The sequence below is a fragment of the Sipha flava genome, unplaced genomic scaffold (assembly GCF_003268045.1).
Source record: "Sipha flava isolate LNK unplaced genomic scaffold, YSA_version1 171_pilon_pilon, whole genome shotgun sequence".
In the NCBI taxonomy this organism is placed as follows: domain Eukaryota; kingdom Metazoa; phylum Arthropoda; class Insecta; order Hemiptera; family Aphididae; genus Sipha; species Sipha flava.
The window spans coordinates 410,996-432,770 of record NW_020271925.1 but is presented as its reverse complement, the minus strand read 5'-3'; the positions used below and the strand labels follow the sequence as shown (position 1 = coordinate 432,770).

The following is a 21,775-nucleotide window of genomic DNA, read 5'->3' as shown; positions in this document are numbered from 1 at the left end:
GTCGTTATGGATTTGGCTATTCCTCATGTACCATGGTGCTTTTAGGGAGATCCTAAAGAATTTGTTTTGGAGTGTTTGGATTTTTTTAATTTTTGTGGGTGAGACTGCCGCCCAAACAGGGCAGGCATATGTTAACAGCGGTCTGATTATTGAGGTATATAGAAGAAGTGATGACTTGATTTGTAGTGTTGATTTGTAGTTTACTAGAGGGTAAAGAGTTCTCATCCTTGTATAGCCCTGTACGAGTTTTTGGTTTATATGAATCTTCCAGGTAAGTTTTTCATCTAGGTGGACATCCAGGTATTTGACTGCGTCTTCTTTTTTATTCCATTGGATGACTTGGTTGTTTTTGTGGATATCTTTAGGGTTGTTATATCTCTTGAGAGTGAATATTTTAACCTCGTTTTTTGTTGGATTTAGATTCAGCTTCCATTTCTGGAACCAGGTAGTTATTTCATTTAGTGAAATTTGTAGGTTTTGGATTGCTAAATCTAAGGAGCTGTCTTGTGTGAGAATTGTCGTGTCGTACGCAAACATTGCTAATTAAGAGTTGAGGGGAATTGGGATGTCATGACAATAGATATTAAACAGAGTAGGTCCCAAGACTGATCCTTGGAGGACTCCAGCTTTGATGTGGTGTAATTATGAGAAGTCTGATCCTACTCTAACTTTGAACGATCTGTTGAGTATGAAGGATGTGATGGTTTTGAGTAGGTATATGGGAAGGTTTATTAATTTTAATTTTTGTTCAAATCCGTGGTGCCAGACCTTATCGAAGGTTTGTGTTAAGTCTAAGAATGCTGCTGTGGTATATTGTTTTTTTTCGTAACCGAGTACAATTATTTCAGTTGTTCGTTAAATTTGGTGGCATGTTGAGTGTTTGGTTTTAAACCTGAATTGGTGTTTTGGAATAACGTGAAGATAGGGTTTTAACTTCTCCAACAATATCCTACAATATTTATTTTTATATTTGGTACAATGATACATATGTTTTTGTAATGAGTGGTATTTTAAAATATGTGGCATATTTGTTAACCTGGAACTGATTATGATCTATAACTTATAGAGATGTTAAAATACGGGTTTTTTTTTGTTTTATACCGTATTATACAGTTATTATATCAGTATTATACCATATACAACCTGACAGTTCTTTCAGTTATTGAAAATTCAATACAGGTCAAACCATTGTTAATTGTAAAATATGAATCATTTCAAAACTGATCCATTGAAAAATGTATAAAAGATTAAAAATAATAATAATAAAGAAATAAAACTACAATTAGTTTAGATCAAGATCATCGTATTAATATTTAGTCATGCTACAAATTATTATTATTAGTATTGCATTTATATAATGACTAGAAATAATTTAAATTATATATATATATATATATATATATATATATATATATATATATATATATATATAAATAATAAATAATAACTAAGTTATAGTAAAATAACGCCTTATATTTTTTTACTATCTGTATAAATTAATTTTATCCTATGTGTTTAATATCTTGTATAATTAATTTTAATAATTTTATACTGTTGCATAATGCAAAATTAGTTCTTTAATAATTTATTACGGACTCAAGGTAGGTACATATGAGGAACCTTCGCATGGCTTCTGGAGTAACTGTTAGTCGTTATTTCGAAATATTATTTTTTCTTTTTGATTATTGAATTTTTGGTTGAAACTTTCTATGAATTATTTTAAAGATGTAAACACTATACAAAGTTTTATACGATGATTTTGTTCACTTTTTTATCATCTTTACGGTGGTAAAAAATAAATAAGTATAGTGGATTTAGTATATTTGGAAACAATCATATTTTTATTGTTGTTATTATAATTTTTTAATCCATATCTTATATAAAATATAATCATAATGTATGTAATATCTATTAATTATTTTTTCATTAAATTTTTTAATTTTTATTTTATCGTAAAACACGTTCTATCTACTACTAAAAGTACTAAAAGTAATTACGTTTAAATAGATTAATATAATAAATATAATTAATCGATTTATTTATATGCGCTGGAGAATCAGCAATTAGCTGTGTAATTAAAAAATAAAACTCAAGGGACAGATCAGGAACAAAATCATGCTCTTATCAGCGTTCTTTTCGTTCGTCATTCCATGGCAAAGGTCGATAAACAGATCATCGTTCATATTATGTACATTATGATATAATGCGGACATCGGGGACGAGAATGTATGATAAAATCAATGGCACTAATTTCACATTTTTATTAATTTGCGTCGTTTTTTCACTCTCATCAAAAGTTATCATTGGTCGGAATTTACATGCGCGCGCACACACGTACGCACATGCATGAGTTTATACATATTGCGAATTATGTGATGGCGGGAAAGCTGATGGCCGTAATAACCAACCGTTCTCCAACAACTTGCCGCTTCATGGCAAGGTACGGAGTCGCGTCTAACCCCTCGCGTTTTCACCGCAATACCGTCCCGGTAACGATACACTGCTGCGGTACGGGGCAGAGGGATGACGGCGCGGCAGTGGCTGTAACCCTCCCCGGGTGCGTGTTTACGCGTGTACCGTACAAGCTATTACGTCATTCGAGGCCCCGTGACCTCATCGTTGACGTCACACAGTTGCCGCCGCCGCCGCCGTTCGGGTTTCCTCGTTCAATCCGTCCGGGTCAATTGCCACCGCCCGTCGTACACCCGCTTCCGACATCATTTATCTTGCAAACGTCCTGATGCTGCACGTCGAGCCGTAAATGTATACCGTAGCGTGCACAATGTGTCCGAGCTCGCGTTTTTTACAACTGCGAAATGTCTATGCACACAGCGTGCAACAGCGGGTTTTCTGGGTTTTGTTTTTGACAAATTTACCGATCTCAGAAACCTCGACAACGACTCTGCCTTTCTCTGTCCGTGCCGTTATGTGTAACTACCAGTTGTAACTGTTAACAAATTAATCTATCCCTGTTACATACGTAATGTATTCTAACCTACCGAAAATTGTGGCCGAACATCACCCGTAGAGTAAAATAAGAAAGACAAAAACTTTGTAAATATTTTGATTTCAACATGGATTTTTTCAGTGTGATCTAATTGATCAGATCGAGAATAATAATATGATTTACCTGATAAGTGAATGTTAGCAAACGTTTTAAATTAATTTAGAAAATAGGGTAATAAAGTTTTAAATTCTCAATATGAAATCTTGAAACCATAATTAATTCAGTAATTATTTTGTAATTATTTATATATTGATATGCATAACAATAAGTTATTATAACTGTTACTATAAGCAGCATATGTATAATCAACGTCAAAAGTGATGACTGTTAATTGGAAACCGTTTAGTGTCTCAGAAGTAGTGACGTATGAACTATGTCACTTCTTCTAAGATGCTATATGTTTTTTAGGGACACGTAAATAATCGTGTTTAACAGGTCGTGCTAATAATTAATCTAACAATGCAGTGTTCTTCTGGATATCCTATGCAAGTAGTAAAAACTAGAAAAACAAAAAAATAAACAAATTTTTTATCAAGATCAATCACGATTATTAATCAGGGTAAGCCATCGATTCGGTTGTTATTACTGCTTAACCGGTCGAGCGGACGTATATACTATGAAGTTAACGTTGTAATCGAAGGAAAATAACCTTCAGAATTCAACAAACGATTACAAACTCACATTTTCATGTTATAATGGACGTGGTGTTGACGGTGATAAATAACAGTAATATAAGGGACAATGTGTTTGAATGTTTTTGAATAGAATATAATGGTGGTATGACGTATTCTAAAGAGACAATAGAATGCTTTTCCGTATGACGGGTGGATTACAGAAAGCAACAACGTAGCATGACATATTCATAATACATTTATAATGTTATGATAAATTATATATGTACTATTGATCATTAATTTTTAAATAATATTGGTACTTAATGTTATTGATTAACATCAAAGTAGAAGAAACTTACCTTAGTGTAATTAACAGCTGCTCTTCAAATATTTAATCAACAATTGGCGTCACATTTTTTAACTTGAGCCACAATAAGTCTAAGAGAAGCTTGATTAATAGTCGAAACATCCAATATAAATATTATATTTATGTTGAAGTACAGAAAAGACATTTGATAACAATATATAGTAAAATATTTTATTTGATTTTGATCGAACCACTGAATACATTGATTTTATTTTTATTGCGATAAATTTATTTTTATTTTTTTGGTAGGAGAAATTTCTTGTACGACACAACTTTTTATTATATTAGAAACAGAGTTTCATATAAAGACCATAAAAAATTATTTTCCGATGTTTTCTTACTTCTTAGTAGTTTTCTCAAGTAAAAGAAAAACAGAGAGAGACTGATAAAAATGTTGAAGAAATGGCTTATTATGTCATAATTCTGAAAATAATAATCCTAGAGACTTAAAATTAAGTACACGTAATATAAATGTGAATTTATAACTGCACCACTATTTATTTTGTTTATGTAACTAATATTTTTTGTTTTAAGACTTAATATTTGAATTATATTTTATAATAATATTTTAATTAGAGATTATATTTTTATAATGTACTCGTATTATATTTAAATTCATGAAATATCTCGATTGTCTTTTCAATAATTATTTTCATACATGAATAAATATTTATTATATGTTATACCTATACTGTACACTGTAATAATGCAGGGGCGCCATTTGGGGGGGGGAGTAGGGTGTGTACTTGCACACCCTGAATTTTTTTCATCTTCAATTATTGGCCTTGGCCAATTTGCCACTTTGGCCTTCAGATTTCCAATCTTTAATGTTGTGCATGCACCGCAGCCAAGGGTGTATTTGAGTTGAGGCCATGGGGAGGGGGGGGCGAAACTAATTTTTCTTCAATACAAACTTAAAAATAATTTACAGTTCATTACAGGGGGGTACCTAAGAGCGGTTTCGGGTCCGCCCCCTCCCCCATTGAAATTTCTACATACTAAATGGTTTAATTGTAAATATTATATAGGTAGTGTAATTTAATTTCCCATTATTTTCAATATACAAAGTTTATGCATTATATAACATACCAATAATGTATAAACCATGTTTAATTTATACTGATTTTTTAATATTATTTATTATTGTTAATTAAATAATGTATTTTTTTTTATAACATTTTACTATCAAATAAAAATTGATTTCAAAATATAGTACCTATAGGTATTCGTATACGTATACGTATTATAGTAAACCTTTGTGCAGAATATGTGTGATGTGTGTATAACTATTGTGACTATTGCTATAGTTATTAACAGTAATTTGTTGGTATTGAATTTAACTATAATTATAATTAGAGACCATATGAAATAAAAATGTTTGACCCCCCCCCCCCCCCCCCATAAAATATCCTGGGTACGCCACCGGTTCATTATCTACAGCTCATGTTCCTGTTGTTCATTCGAGTGAATAAATAAAAATACAAGCACCAATTTGAATTTAATATTTATTTAATAAATTTATTTAAACAATGCCGGATTAAACATTTGTGGGCCCCTAGGCAATTAAAATTTTGGGCCCTACAAAATTATTTTTTATATACATTTTTAACATTACAATCCAATAATTAAAATAAATATCTTTAATAATAACCAACTATTATTAATAAATAAAATCATGTTTATTACATTTTTTTATTTGCAAGAAAAATGAATGAATTATTTCTATTTTTTTCAAAATAATTTTGTTATTATTACTGCATACAACACCTACAACTTAATATTTATTATATTTCATAACGACTTTTGTTCTGTAGGGGTTAGTCACAGGGCTCCTTGAATGAGTGAGGCCCTAAGGCGGGCGCCAAGTTTGCCTAATGGATAATCCGGCACTGTAGGTATTTAAAACCTACTGCATATAAAATAAGTATTAATAATAACAACACAAATGGTTCTTATATTAAAATTGTACCTTCAGTCTGAATTCTGAAAAAAAATAACAAATAATCATAGTAGTAATAGTACTTATTAATTATTTTTTAAAAACTTCAAAAAATAATTAAGATAGGTAACTTAATTAAACAAATATCTAAGTATAAAACATAAGGTTGGTAAGTAGTCAAATAACCAATTCCAAATTTCTGCTTTTCATTTTGGCAAATTTGTTGATTGTTTCATCAATGGATACAATAATATTTTTATGCACATGCAGCAAAGCTAAACCTGTTAGTCTATGCTGGCCTATTCTTGATCTTAACCATGTTTTCAATTTACAAAAATATATTTTTGGCCAATATTTGCAATTTAAAGAATATGGAAACAAATATTGTCAGTTATTATGATTATTATTTGGGTTAGGAACTTCTAGCTCTATAAAATACACAAATATGCACGATCTAGGACATTTCGGCGCGGGGTTTTCGGCGTCGGCATTTCGACGCGAGGCCGTTTCGGCGCGAGGTACGTTTCGGCGCGAGTTGTTATTATGGACATTCTGTCGGATGAATTACCAGAAGAAATCTTACCCTTGTTAGACTGGTTTAAAGAAAATTATATAGGTAGAGTTCATAGAAATCGACGTCGAAATGCACGTTTTTCTCCAAATCTGTGGAATGTTCACGAACGAGTTTTAAATAAAAATGATAGAACTAATAATTATGCCGAAGCCCCTAATAGACGACTCAATGTTTAAATGGGGGTTACTAATCCAACACTATGGGCTTTTATATCTTGCTTAAGAAAAATACAGAGTGGTCGGGATACTTTTTATTGCCAATTAGAAGCTGGTAAAAGTCCACCGAAAAAACAAAAAAATTTTTGGATGTTGATAAGCGATTCTTTAAAATAGTTAGCAATTATATTAATAGGGACATATTAACATTTTTAAGAGGTATTGCTCATAATTTAAGCATGACACATTAATATACTACACATTTATTTTATTATTAGAGTGACATATTGATATTTTATTATTAATTTTATTTTTTTTTATTTATTAAACAGGACATATTGATATTTTATTAAAATTGTAAATTTTTTGACAATATCTATAAAAGTGAATTATAAAATTAATTTTATAGAAGTAAATTTGTGTATTATGTAAATTAGTGTAATCCAGCGCCGAAACATACCTAGGGCCGAAACGGTCGCGCCGAAATGGCCGCGCCGAAATGTCCGTGTTCGAAATATGCATGCATTTGTCAACAAAAAAATGACTAAATATCTTTGCACAACAAAGAGTACCAGATATTATATTATAAAAATAAATATAGGTGAGTAAAATTATTGAGGACTTAAATAGCTCTAATAAATACAAAAATATACAATATACATAAATGCACCAAAAAATGACTAACTAGTAGATATGTGGTAAAAAAAATTACTTTATATTATCTGATAAATACCTCGGTTATGATTGTAAATGTCTATAACCGTAGCAATATCCGTGGAAAATAATAAAATAAATGTTATAATATATAAATAAAAATTGATACCCGTGATCAAATTGACATATTATTTAATTTATTATCATACTATAATGATAGACTAGTAATTTATATTCTTAATTATTTATATATTAAATTTTTTAAATAAATCAATGTATTATATTCAAAAAAAATACGAACCATGGGGGGGAGCGAATGCCTCCTTCACCACCCTCAAATACGTTCTTGACCGCGGCTGATCAGTAATCATTGCTAATCATAAATGTAAGCTTGGTGGTGGAAAAAAAATTGACTCTTTAATTGCTTGCACACCCTTAAAATAAACTGAAATGGCGCCCTTGGCAATAAAGCGAACTTGATTAGTGTTTTTCCAATTCAGATACATTATTGGTTTTAAATATTTCATTATGCATTTATGCATTAAACTACATAGAAGCTTGTCTACACATTAAAATTACATAAGTCATAAGTATACATTAAGATAGCCTTTGTTGAATGTAATTAGTATGGTTTTTTTTTTTAAAAATGATGAAGAACCCTGATGATGCAAATAGCTTGTACATGGACTCCATATGTACACCTTACGCATGGGGTAGATTATAGTTAATGGGATGACTCTTAGAATAGTAAGACAAGTCTTTTTTTATCAAATGTGCATAAAAATAGATAGGCATTAAAAAAGAATGGAAAATATTTACATCTTGTACATTTTGATAGTTTGTTTATTAATAAATTGATTAGCTTAGTCAAACGAAATAAACGCGTAGGTTGCTTTAAATTTATATTTATTTTTCTAGCAATTAAATAAACATTGTTTTTAAATCATAATAAGTTGTCATAAATGGATTTATTTTTCATTCAAGTTCAATAACTTTTATAAATGAATTGTTGTTTTGATTTATTAGAAATAACAAATATATTTCTTGTGAAGCTATAAAGTATATATTATAAAAAAAAAAAAAATATATGAACTCAAATAATGAACGAATATACAATTTATTATATCGATAAAAAATATTTATAATAATACAGGAAGATGTATAATTTACGGATTTATTTTTCATAACTTTTACCCTTTTAAAGTACAGAACCGTTTAGCAGTAATTTTAGCTAGATTCATCATATTTTTATATAGTAGCTTGTTAAGTTTTTCATTTATATAATGGATTTCTAGTTCATGTTGTCGGTTAGAGTTTATATAGAATATTTGAAATAAGTAATAAAAAAAAAAAATAAATAAAAATAATTGCATGAATATAGGTATACTTTTGTCAAAAAAACTAGGTAATATTGATTGAATTACTGTAATTTTTATTTTATTTAAAATTTTTTTTAATTTTATTAGAATATATGACATGCGAATTTTAATAACAGTATTATAACACATAATTTATTCAGATTTTATTTAAATAATTGGCCAAAACAAAATATAATCATAATAATATTTTTCACTCATAAAACCTTAATTAGCGTTAGAACCATAGATGCTGCACATTTTTATATCCGTGAAAGAATGATAAATGGGTTATCTGTAGTTTTTAAACCCATATCACGGACTCGACAGAATTTATACAGAAATAAAAAAAAATATTTATATTGAAATAAATCAGCAAAATCAAGTTGAATAAAATTTTTTTTATTATATTTATGGTCATTCATTACAATCAATATGTATAATATAATAATATTTTAATTTTATTCCGGAACCATATTTTCTTTACAATATTAATAGTAAAGTATATTTCAATATAAAATAGATTATTATAGGTTTTAAACACAGTTATATAATACTAATATAAATTACACACTAAGTATTAAGTATTTGGACTATTAGGTAAGTTAAATAAATCAATTATTTTATACACTCATACATAAATACAATTTATTAGTCTGAAATTAAGAAAATACAAATTAATTTATCGATTGCCATTTCCGTTATTATTCTAATATTATTTTTAAGTATAGCTAATTCTACACGCAGTCATACGTCGTCCGTTGCCTAAGATAAGTGTTTTTGTTTTTGTAGAGAAATAAAAATAGCCTGTTGAAAGAAATCAATTTAACATTATCAGATGTTCTTATTTAGCGAGTTAGTTATTTCCTTGTCTTCCATTACTGCAAAACAATACAATTTAAATATTGACTTATGGTAACACTATTGCTAGATGTCATGAAAACGTGTTTATGTAAGTGACGGAGATGTTGAAAATTATTAATAATATTACGATTACGTTACAATAATTATCAAATTATTTTTTTTTTTTTTATGCGAGTATAAAACCGATACTGATGTAGCCGAATTATATAACATTTTATGATATATGTAGAATATAATAAAATTTATCAATGATGAATATGATTATACTTTAATGTTTGTAACTTTTTAAGATAAAATAATTGCTAAATTACACAACGATAATTTTCCGATACTTATATACGGTAAGTATTATACTGTAAGTATAAAATAATGATCATTTTTTTAATTCTGATAGACACCACATGTACGTAAATAATTATTTTCATAAGAGTACACTTATATTCATGTATTATTATTTCTTATCGGTATCCAGCCAAAATAGCGAAACAATAACTGCGAGTGTAAAAATTGCGAATTAATAATGACGAAACTAAAAACAGCAAATTTAAAAAAAGCAAAAATATACGATTTAGCATTTAGTGATAATAATTTTGAAAAAACAATTAGGAATTAGTGAAAAATGATATGTTATACTATTTACAAAGTTCTTATTATCATTAGTATAATAATTTGTAATTAACGAATGAAGTCTTTTAGCACAGTCCTTGTACTTTTTTTTTTATTTCTAATTGTTCTCCAGCATTATACTGTTCTCGTTTTCATTCTTCTAAATTTCGAGTTTCTTTTTATTACATCAATAAATTTTCATATAGAAGAGTGGCTTCCTGCTAAAGAATATTTATTATTTTATTAAAAATACTAATAATTAATAAAATGGGTTATAGTTTTACAGTTTTATAAGTTTTAAAGCTTATCCAAGTAGTATATTAAAATTCAAAATATTCAAAATAGAAATTATAAAAAACTGCAGTTTCGTTACTATGCACGATTGCTATTTTAGCATTTTTCGCTATTTGGCCTAGAACCTTTCTAACCACCGATTATACTCATTGACTAGATTATTTTTATTGTTGCAATTATAATAAACAATGCCACAAATTGATACACAAATATATTTGTACTTTAATAGGAAAAATAATTTTTTTTGTTATTTATTTTATTTTAAAGTGTATTATTATTCTTACATAAAATCATAAAATATCAAAATATATGTTTATTACGTATAGCTACGTTAAAATTTTTATTTCTGCCAAAAACTATTTTTAGTCAAATAATAATTTAAATTACAAGATGGTAATATTGGTTTTGCTCTACGTTGACTCCACCTATTATAAAGATAACAAAAATCAGCCTATTTCAATAATGTAGTCACATTAAAATAATTTCACCAAATGAATTCACATACTAACCTATCCATGGAAATTCCTGTTCTTATATAATTACCTTCTTCCTCCCTTACTTAATAAATAGATAACATGCAATAATGAAAAGCCTTAACTATCTATCATTTGATTATATTTTTTTTCTTAAAATCCATGCTTGATAATTTTTCATGCCATCGATCACGCCATATCGCATAAATTGGAATCAATATAATCAAACGTAAGTCCTCTTTCATTTGTTTTATGACAAATTTAAATAATTTTCGATTAAGGTATATCACTTACTCATAATTTTTAAGTAGCAATAGAAATTCTATATACACACAAACCTCTTACTTACCAATCAAATTCATGAATCTTAGCAGTAAGCCGTGGAAAAAATACGAGTTTGATCAATACGACAATAATTATATAATCCTTATATAAATTAAGTTTTTGTGCAACACATCTTTAAATAACTGCGAGTTTCACATAATATGAATATAACAGATCGTTAATATTTTACAAAATTTAAATTTTTATAAAAATGTTTCCAAAAGAAAAGAAAATGTGATTTAATTTATTAAAATTATTTCATAAATGAATTTTGTAATAAGTATATACATATATGCTATATTTCTATTTTCAAACAATGAGTATTCTTGGAATTTAAATTCTGATTTTAATACGATACATACAATTGATAATGTAAATTAAAAGATACGTGATTATTATCTGTCTCCAATGGCGTAGCAAGGGTGGGGCAGGCGAGGGCACTTGCCCCCCCCCCCTGCGCCTCAACCTGAAATCTATTTGTTTATACCAAACGTGTAAGTTTTACATTAAAATCAATAATTAAATAAGATATGTTTAAAAATAGTTTAGTGGGACCAAGTGTTATCTACACGTGTAATCGTTTTGACATTTTATGTGTTATCCAATGGTCTAATTGTAGATTATTTGAATTACGAATTTAACCCTAATCGCTTTACATTTTTGTCTCCATCCCCCTAATTCAAATATTAGCTATAATCTCACTTATCTTATTGTTATTAACCATTTCACAGATATTTGGTGTTATCATGCTGCTGTAGTTAATTTTTAATTATTTTTAATTAGTTAAATTTTTTATGAAATTTGCATAGCTACAATTTATATTATTGTTGAATTATAATACTTAACAATATTACAAATCTTAAGTAATTATTTTAACTAGTTAATAAAAAATATTTATAAATATATATATGTTATATATTATATTATTATTATATAATTATTTTTTATTTTTATTATTATTTTAATTTTAATATATACAATTATAATAATAATAATATATACATAACTAAAAGGTTTGAATATACCTGTGCACATGAATAATTACATATATGCATAGATTATTCAAACATGCTGTTTAATAAGACTCGAATGTTAATTTCACGTCAATACACAGAAGTGTGTACCCGTGAAATAAAAAAAATATATAATATATATATATATATATATATATATATATATATATATATATATATTGCTTATAACAATAGAATAACGTACAAAAGCAAATACAATAAATGAGAGTTAAGTAAAATTTGTGTTTGGCTAAAATAAAATCATTCCAAATTTTAATTTTTGGCAAAAATAAGTAGAAAAAACAGATGGTAGAAACTGTAATTGTATACATCTCCTTCACTTACATATATACTTATAAAATACACTATTATTTATTGTATTGACGATTTTTAATCAATAAAATAAATATGCTTTGCAAATTAAATATGATGATCTGAGTTCTTTAGTTACAGACAATTTTTCGTATTTTCATAAAATAAAAGAACACCTGGTAACATTTAATAGATAATTTAATAGAGTCGAACGACGATGATTATTTATAGTATAGATCGCATGTTATTTATGCGTTTTCTATCACTATATATACAGCTGCATATTTTTGGTAGGGGGTTCCTGGTTCTAGAATCATCAGAAGAAAAAAAGTTCAAAAGTTATAAATGACTTGATACGGAGGTACAGTAAAAAAAAAAAAATAATTTATATTATGTGGTTGTAAATAACACTTAATTTGTATTTATAATAGATATAGAATAATATATTATTAATACATACCTTATGTGTATTTTTTATAATATTATAAAATCATTTATTTTTTTTAGAAAAATGTTAACTCCCCTCTACAATATTTTTAAAATACGCCACTGTATATATACTAGTATATATACAGTAAAACCTCGATAAAACGAAATTGCTTGGGCCCATGATATTTTTCCGTATTAACGGGGTTTCCATCTTGACGGGGTTAGTTAATTGTTTGTAATTTGAAACGGGACCAAAAAAATGTTCCGTTATACTGAAGTTTCCGTCTTACCGAAGTTCCGTCTTATCGAGGTTTTACTGTAAATATATGAGGATTAAAATGCTACAATTAATAGTAACCAAAAGTTATTCGAGTTATTTTATGTTATAAATAAAAGTATGTTAAAATAAAAACATGATTGCAATGTGGTCCCACGATTGTCCATGTATGCCCTTAAATCCAATATGCTCTTTCAAAGAGCTGTACATAATATTAATCGGGTGCGATGCTGTTGTACTGTTCGTATTAATCATAAGAAATTTTTAAATTTTAATTATTATGTATGATTCATCGAATACATGTAGTTTTATTTGATTTACTTCATTAGTTACTTTTACTACATGGTTACTACTGTTTGGTTAAAAGAAAAAGAAACAAAGTAACCTTGTTTAATAACAATATGTCATTTTATTATAGTTGAATTTCGTATTAAGATTGGTACACTGTTATTTTACTGTTGTTTACAGTTATGGGATGGATAAGACTTTTTGGTATGTTGTTAGACTTCTGAAGATATACGCGTCTTATCAAAATTTTGTAAGAACTCGTTGAAGCAACGAAACGAGTTTCAGTTAAATATTTAAACCGTATTGTTTACTATACATATTGACTATTTTTTTTAAAAGTATAGCTAAGTTCTCAAATCTAACTCAATATCAACTACTATAGTGAGTTCGATAAGAATTGTTTTTACAATTTGACTGCTCTCCTTAAAAATTGTTACATCGTTTATATATAAGTATATTCCTCACCAGTCTTGTTCTTCAATGCCACACGATCGATTATAAATATTTTCAATCCAATAGATTAGTTTTCTGTACATAATATTCGTTAACTAATAGTTCTAAAAAATACTGACTCGAAGCGATAGAGTACATTGTTTAACGATACTTATTAAATCCAATTATAGAGCAATAATGTTATTACAATGAATTATTGTTATGATCGCTGCACGAGGTACCAAAGTAAATGCATTTACTTGCTGTTTAAGATATCGATTTATATCCACGAATATTTAACTGTCTGTATATAGCTATAGAACTTATAATTTTACAGTAATTAAATACTATAGTTATTAGTTAATTATTAGTATTTACCCGTTGTTGACTAAAAAATAAAATTTATTTTTAAGGTAAAACGTACATAGTATGCATTTACGATGTTTGGAAATCAATTTTTACTAATTTAACACCTTATAGTATTTAGCAGAATGTATTTATTTTTAAACAGAAATACAAATTTACAATAAAAATTAGTACATTTTCCATACTCGTATTATATTTTTTTGATTTAAACGTTTTTAGAATTAAAACATGTCGAGTTTGTTTTGTAATATACTTTATAATAAAATCAATATTATTGATTATTCTTTAATAACGAAGAAAAATATGATAATTTTTTTTAAATTTTTATTTTTTATTTTAAGCTTATCATGACGTCAGTGATTAGTAAAAAGGGATATAGTACAAAATACAAATCATCTTTGAAAAATATAACTTGTTAATAATAAAAGTTTTCCATCAAAATCCAGTTCTCCAACCGTATTAAAAAATATCAGTGTTTGCTGAGAAAAAAAGTGTACGTGTACAAATTTTGTAACGACTCCAAATGATATCAGGTGTCGAAAACTGTCACATGGTTTTTACGATGTCACTGTAGTTATTGTAGTGATTTCGGACAACCGGTTAGGAAGTTGGACAGTCTAAAATCGGGATGCTAATGCTGCGAACATAGATTAAAGTAGAAATACACGATCAACGATCAGAAGAACACCGTTTGTCCCCGTGCATATCCGGTCGTACGATTTATCAATAAGTTCGATTTGACGATCGATTGTCGATTATGCTAGATCACGGCACAGTTATTACAAAAAATGTACCATCCCCGTGCGTTTGCGAGGGATTCGTTACGTATAAAAATAAATTTTTCGCCTCCCCCACCGTCACGAAAAAAAAAAAATGAAAAATGAAAATAAACCACGCTTATATCGTGTGCCGCCACAGTGAAAATGATGCTCGGGATTAACGGAAAATGCCGTTTGGGGTTTACAATGATAATTATAATATTTTCTCTCTCACTCTTTCAATCTATCTATTTTTCTTTCTATACACACATCGTACGTATTTCAATAAGCACACACGCATGTATGGATTGGGTAGTATTGGTCGGTGCGCTTAAGGGTTGAGCAGTCATCCGAGCAGACGTGATCTGTGCTGCAGCGATAGATTACTCACGGGAGGGGACTACGCCGGCAGTGGCCGTTACACGTTATCCGCGCGGCCCACGGTGCTGGAGCCCGGCTGCGACCGGGACGTGACCGTGGTGAGCGTGGTCAGGTAACTGGTGCTGAACCGCCGGTCGCTCTTCACCACGATCGACAGCCCGGTCGTCTCCGCGTCGTGATGATGATTCCTCCGGCACGGCACCTCGGACCCCGGGCCCGGCCGCCGGTCGTTCGGGCCGCGGTAGTCGGTGGCCACGGACGGGTACCGCCGTCGCCTGGGCGGCGGCTTCTGGTCCCCGCAGTACCACATCTGCCGGCATATGCCGGATATGTCCCGCCGGAAGTTGGTGTTCAGCCAGCCGTACAGCAGCGGGTTCGTGCACGTAGTGGACATGGCCATCATGTGCACGCACGCGAACACCTTGTACAGCACGTCCGTGGACTTGATCAGGTGCGGCTGGAATTCGACCAGCAACGTGAACACCGTCAGCGGCAACCAGCTGAGCGCGAACACCACTGCGATCGACGACAGTATCCACATCGTGCGCTTGTTCCGGCTCAGCTCCCTGCGCACTGCGAACAGACACGGAACGCCCGCGGGCTTATCAATGCAATAACACGTTTAATTTACAAGTATTATTAATCGGTGGCGTCTATGGGCCCCCTTCGTAGAGAGTGACGGACTTCGGAAATGTTTACCGCATTTATTCATATTTCTAGTGTTATATACGTAATAAATAACGTAAAAAAAAGGCCATTTGGGTGGAGGACTTCTCTATTACCCCTCCCAATAAGTACGCCTTTGTTGTTAATACACTGTCCATCCTAGAGAATGAATAGCTGTTCAAATCACGCGAATCGTATTTAATTTTTTTTTCAATGTATGCTATAGATTTATTTGTCTTAGAAAAGTTATCGTGTACAACTTTTTTTCTTCCTCTCGACCCGCTTGGGAAGTATTTAATTCGTTTCATTTTAGATTACAAATAAATATAAATACAATCAAATTATATTATATTTATTTTATTTTATTTTTTTTAAAAATTCAAATAACCCAAAATAAATTGTTTCGTTTAATAACAAAGGCTCCGTTCTATGTATCCAACCAAACCTTACACTCAGACCTTAAAATGAACACTGTTTTCGAAACCGCTACCAAATCATACACTCGTTACCACAACTCTCTTTTCGACCATCCTAACATCCTAGCTAAAAATCTAACCAATCCAATGCCTGGTAACCCTCCCAAAAGATTGAAAAGAAAATGGTGCCGCGACCTACTTCAATAATTTAACCTTATGACTCTGACCTGGAGTGTCGCCAGTGGGCGGCTTCTCCTTTCATGTTTTTCTGGCTGTAACCCTAATTGTTAACACTTAAGCTTATTGTACATAATTTGTATAGATTGTTTAAATTCAAATAAAAAACAAAAAAAAAAAAAAAAAAAAAAAAACAATTTTATTATTTTTTTTATTGATTTGTAATTACTGTATCTATGTAATTTAATTGCGGTTTTTGTGATGAATTTAACAGTTAATATTGAAATAGTTTTATATTAACGATAAAAATGAACCTTGATTGACCACTTATAAATAATATTATAATTCGTAAAAAAAAAAAAATCATTAAAATAATTACTAATTTGCTTAAAATTATTTCTGTTCACAAATGTGATTTCTCGCATATCCAAGTATATATTCTAATGGTTAATATAATATAAAATAAAATTCCTGTAACGGTACAACATATTGTTCCTTTCTAAGGCCACTTTAGATAACTCTCCTCTACTGTGGTTCTATCGCGTATCAAACAGGATTTACTCTAAATTCCTTCTCTAGACTCCGATTTCTTTTGATTTGGTTACTTTAGGTTATATAAAGATATTAACCATTATAAAGAACACGGTTTTCATAAAAAAAGTAATACAATTTTATAAAATAATACATTCGTATAAAAGGTGGAACATCCGGTGAAGTAAGGTTTTCAACTTTTTCAGTAAAGCAATAGCTTTATAATTTGTGATACTGACAAATTAAAATTCCATTTATCGTTTCCATTAAATCCAGGGTCAGTCATGTACATTTTTTTAAATTATTATTTTTTTTCTGGCCTAATTTTTATTCAATTACAATCTTCATGTATATGTTTTATTGTGATTTGATCAAGAATTTATTTCAGTATAGCTCATCTAAGATGTAATCCTCTTGAGGAAATAGATTTACCTGATCATTTTTCAAAATCAAAAATGTCAATCCAATTTTAAAGTCATAACAGATTCTGTGTGTTCATATTCTTGTTACTATTTGATAGATATAAATAGTTATTACATAATTTAGGATTATTTTAAATTTTAATATTCAAATAAAATATTGATATAAGTGTCATAGTAATTTAATAGACGTATCACTTTCAATACGCATTCCATATATTCGCCAATTCCAATAAAGAAATGTACTTATTTGAGCATTTACGAAGTTTTTTGTTTATTTTATGTAGTCGATTTTTTTTTTTGTACCACGTTGTGCATGCTTTACAGTTTCCACCCTCCGTAAATCATCAATTATTATTGGAATTCGACTGAATTTATTATTTATTGCCACATAGTAGTGTTACACATAAATATTTTAAGAGTCATTTTGTTTTTGACTGTATAACACGTACACGTGCGTGCTTGAGTCAGTTTAAATATAAGTATCTGGAATGATATATTACTTTTGATGCTTATTAAGTATTACTTAAAATTAAATAATTAGTTATTTTATGAAACCCTAGTGAATAAACCCGGGTCGAATATAGTGTAGTTACAAAGATGATTAATATTCTAAGTGAATAATATTATATGGAAAAATCTGTTTGTTTAGACCTTTCATGTCTTTCATCTTTCTTAGTTTGTCCAAATACAAGTAATATAAATATATAAATATATAAATATAGAAAATATTAATGTGAAACTGTTTAAAGTTTGTGACCGTTTATCTTAAATTTATCTTATATAGATAAGCATTCTAAAATTCTTTATTTTAGTTAAGAGTATGTAAAAAAATTAAAATAAAAATTAGCATAAATTGGTAATTCAAAACGACAGAAAAATATAAAAATAACGTGACAATTCTGATGCGTGTATCATATTTCAACGCAAATAATTTTGGCGTATCGAAGAATATTAATTCTACGCGTTTTACGATACAATGATATTATCGATCGATAAGAAATTACTTCGATAAAAGTTGTATGAAATCGATACAAGGAAATTTTGACGCGTTTTATTATATGTAAATATATATCGCTTCTCCGGTGGAACAACGGCGTAAGTGAAAATGTAATTGTTCTTCAGAAAACGTAATTGTTCCATTGGACATGTGATTAAAAACCGGTATTTTCAACAATGACGAAACTGCTCTCTAGCGGTCAATAATAGGTATTATACTTATGTACTGTTGTCGTACTTATGTCTAAAAGTCAAAAATTTGCGCTTATGTCGTTGTTCCACCGGAGAAGCGATATGTATATATATATATACATTGATATCAATTTTTATAGGTTTATAAATAACAAATTTTCTTAAATTTTTCTTTAATATTATCGGTACCGTTAAATATTCATCACGCATTTTAATAGACACAACACTAGCACACCAACACAAGATATTCACCGAGTTCAACTGAATATCTCAAACCAACATGAATACTTTCTTGTTTATCATCATGGTGCATAAAAAGTTTGTTGAAAAAATATAATATACATGACGCCACTTTACGACGTAGAAAATATTACTCTAATACTGGTGTAACAGAGGTCTGTTTTCAAATTTGCAAAGTAACCTAACCATAATACATACAATAATAGGTATAGGTATTAAACAATACACTATACATTCAACCCCACACCACTAAATCAATAATACTCGAATAAAAGCTATTTTACGTTAAACCTACCTACACCGAGGCGTAACGTCTTTTAGTTACCTTAGGGACAACTTTTATGAGAGCACAAACTTTAATCGGTGTGTGCACTGTGCATATTGTCATTTGCATAATATATGGTCTCAATTTGTAAAACCATTGGTTTGAATGGGTTCACTACGTAAAAAAAAAAAAAATGTTTTACTCGCCCAGCGACATTAATTTATGGGTAGGTAGTATAGATTAACGCAAACACGTTTACTTCCTAATGGATTTGAAATAAGGGGGAGTTAAATTTACACATTATTTCGAAGTCCAATTACAACGGTTGAATTGATGTGAACATTTTGAGTCATTATTAGATTTATAACACATGCTGTATATAATATAAAAAATATCAAATCTAAGACAAATGCATGTTCATGAATAAATTGGACTGTTGGTGATTATTTGAAACAATTAAATAATTCGTGAACATTGTTGCTTGCTCAATTTTAAAACTTTATAAAATTGTACTTTTACCATTCATTTTATAGAAATATTTAGGCAACAAGTTATGTTGTAGACCTGGTAGTTTTCATTGTAAAAAATTTTATTAGAAAATATTATGGTGCACTAAAGTGCTTTAGTATGTCATTCAATATATTTTTCTGGATCTTTGTATTGCGTATAGTAACAGTTTAACGTTAGATCTGTAAAATTTTCGTTTCACACATGGTAGACTGGAACAACGGGACGTCAGGAAATTTCCCAGTGGGATAGTGCCAAATGTGACCATTGGCTTCTAAAAATAATTGTACACAGATGTGGCCACTCAAGCTCAGTTTAATTATTATTACGGTCTACCACTAGTTCAGTGCATACTCATCAACAGATACATTTTGTTAATTAATTTTTGATTTTTAACTAATAAATACATATAATTCGCGTATAACAACTAATTGTCATTGATATAAACTCATTGAAAAAAATTAATCTATGTTTATGTTTGTATTTGTGTTTATATATGAACTATATAAAATATTAAAATACGAGTAAAATAAGTTTCATTGGCGTAAATATATTATTGCAGAGGAACGTATTATAATGCATGTACTCATATGACATTGTAGCCGTATAAAATTTAAAGTAGAAAAAGACCATTTCCAAAATTGCCCTATACAAAATAAAATTAAAATTAACATTGTTCAGCTATCAAATTTTATAAACCAGAAAAATGATTTGGCTACATTAAATATTGATTTAATTAGAATGTTTTTAAACTATAGCTGTGTATATCTTCATTTAATATTGTACTTAAAACATTATTAGAACACTGATTTTGTTATTACATTTTTATTATGATGAAATATTGTACGTAGCACAAAACTTATAGGTCGATGTACGGTTTTCAATTAACATTCGCGTGTAAACGGTATCGAGAATGATTATTAATAACTATACAACTTATGAGAAATACAATTTGTTCAAAGTAACAGGGGAAATTTTTAAGTTCACAAAATACGCGTGTATGCTTTTCTATTGTATAACAATCCCAGAAAACAAATGGAAAATGGAAAACATAACAGTTCCATTTGCCGAATTAGATATTTCCATATATAATTTATCGACAACGCCCTTTAATCAAGTTTTCATACAATTTACAGAGTATATAATGTAAAGCATTCTTTGTTATAAATTATTTGCCTTTAAGATTAAATATTTTTTATGTTAATATTATTTCAAATATACAAAAAGATTAACACATTAGCAAATGTTGACTTTTTTTGCTATAAAGGTATATATATGGCCTCGCACGTGCGCACATACATTTTTTTCTCTAAAAAATCGCACCAATAGAATAAATCAAATTTTAAATACATTATAAAGGAATAATATTATATATTATAATATACGTAATATAATACATAGGCAAAGTTTTTAAAATTAACATTAATTTTTAAAAAACCAGTTTCATCTAATAGATTGTATAAATATTATATTTACACAGTCATTATATATTTAATAAGCATTTTTAAATTTTCCAAAGTTTGTAACGATAAATACGAAAAATACCAATTAGTTATTACATATTATAACCTTGATAACGCGAGTTATTGAAAACATAGAACTGCGTATGAGCAATATGATACCGTGAATATCGAAAAATGTTCTGTTTGAAGTACCATATACATGTTTAATTTCCGATAATATGACAAGGGAGGTATTCAAAACGAAAAAATCTTGGTGAATTTCAATAACCTTCAACAAAATTGTTATTGAAATATTATTTACAGTTTTACAACGCAATGAAGCATTTCTTGGAAAAAATACATCATCAATCAAAGGAGAATTGAAGAGAGACTGTAAAAAAAAAAAACTATAAACCTTAAAAAAAAAAAATGAAATCAG

At 28.9% G+C, this 21,775-nt stretch overlaps 1 protein-coding gene and 1 pseudogene across 1 annotated transcript in view; one reads left to right on the top strand and one right to left on the bottom strand.

Moving 5' to 3' along the window:
- Positions 1-6,470: 6,470 nt before the first annotated feature.
- Positions 6,471-6,907, top strand: LOC112679967 (annotated as a pseudogene).
- Positions 6,908-15,122: 8,215 nt separating this feature from the next.
- Positions 15,123-21,775, bottom strand: part of LOC112679989 (neuropeptide Y receptor type 6-like) — a 69,768-nt gene continuing 63,115 nt past the window's right edge. The window contains exon 4 of the mRNA XM_025549950.1: positions 15,123-16,055. Within this exon, the coding sequence (XP_025405735.1) occupies positions 15,520-16,055 (536 nt within the window). The 3' untranslated portion in view covers positions 15,123-15,519. The remainder of the gene's footprint in view (positions 16,056-21,775) is intronic.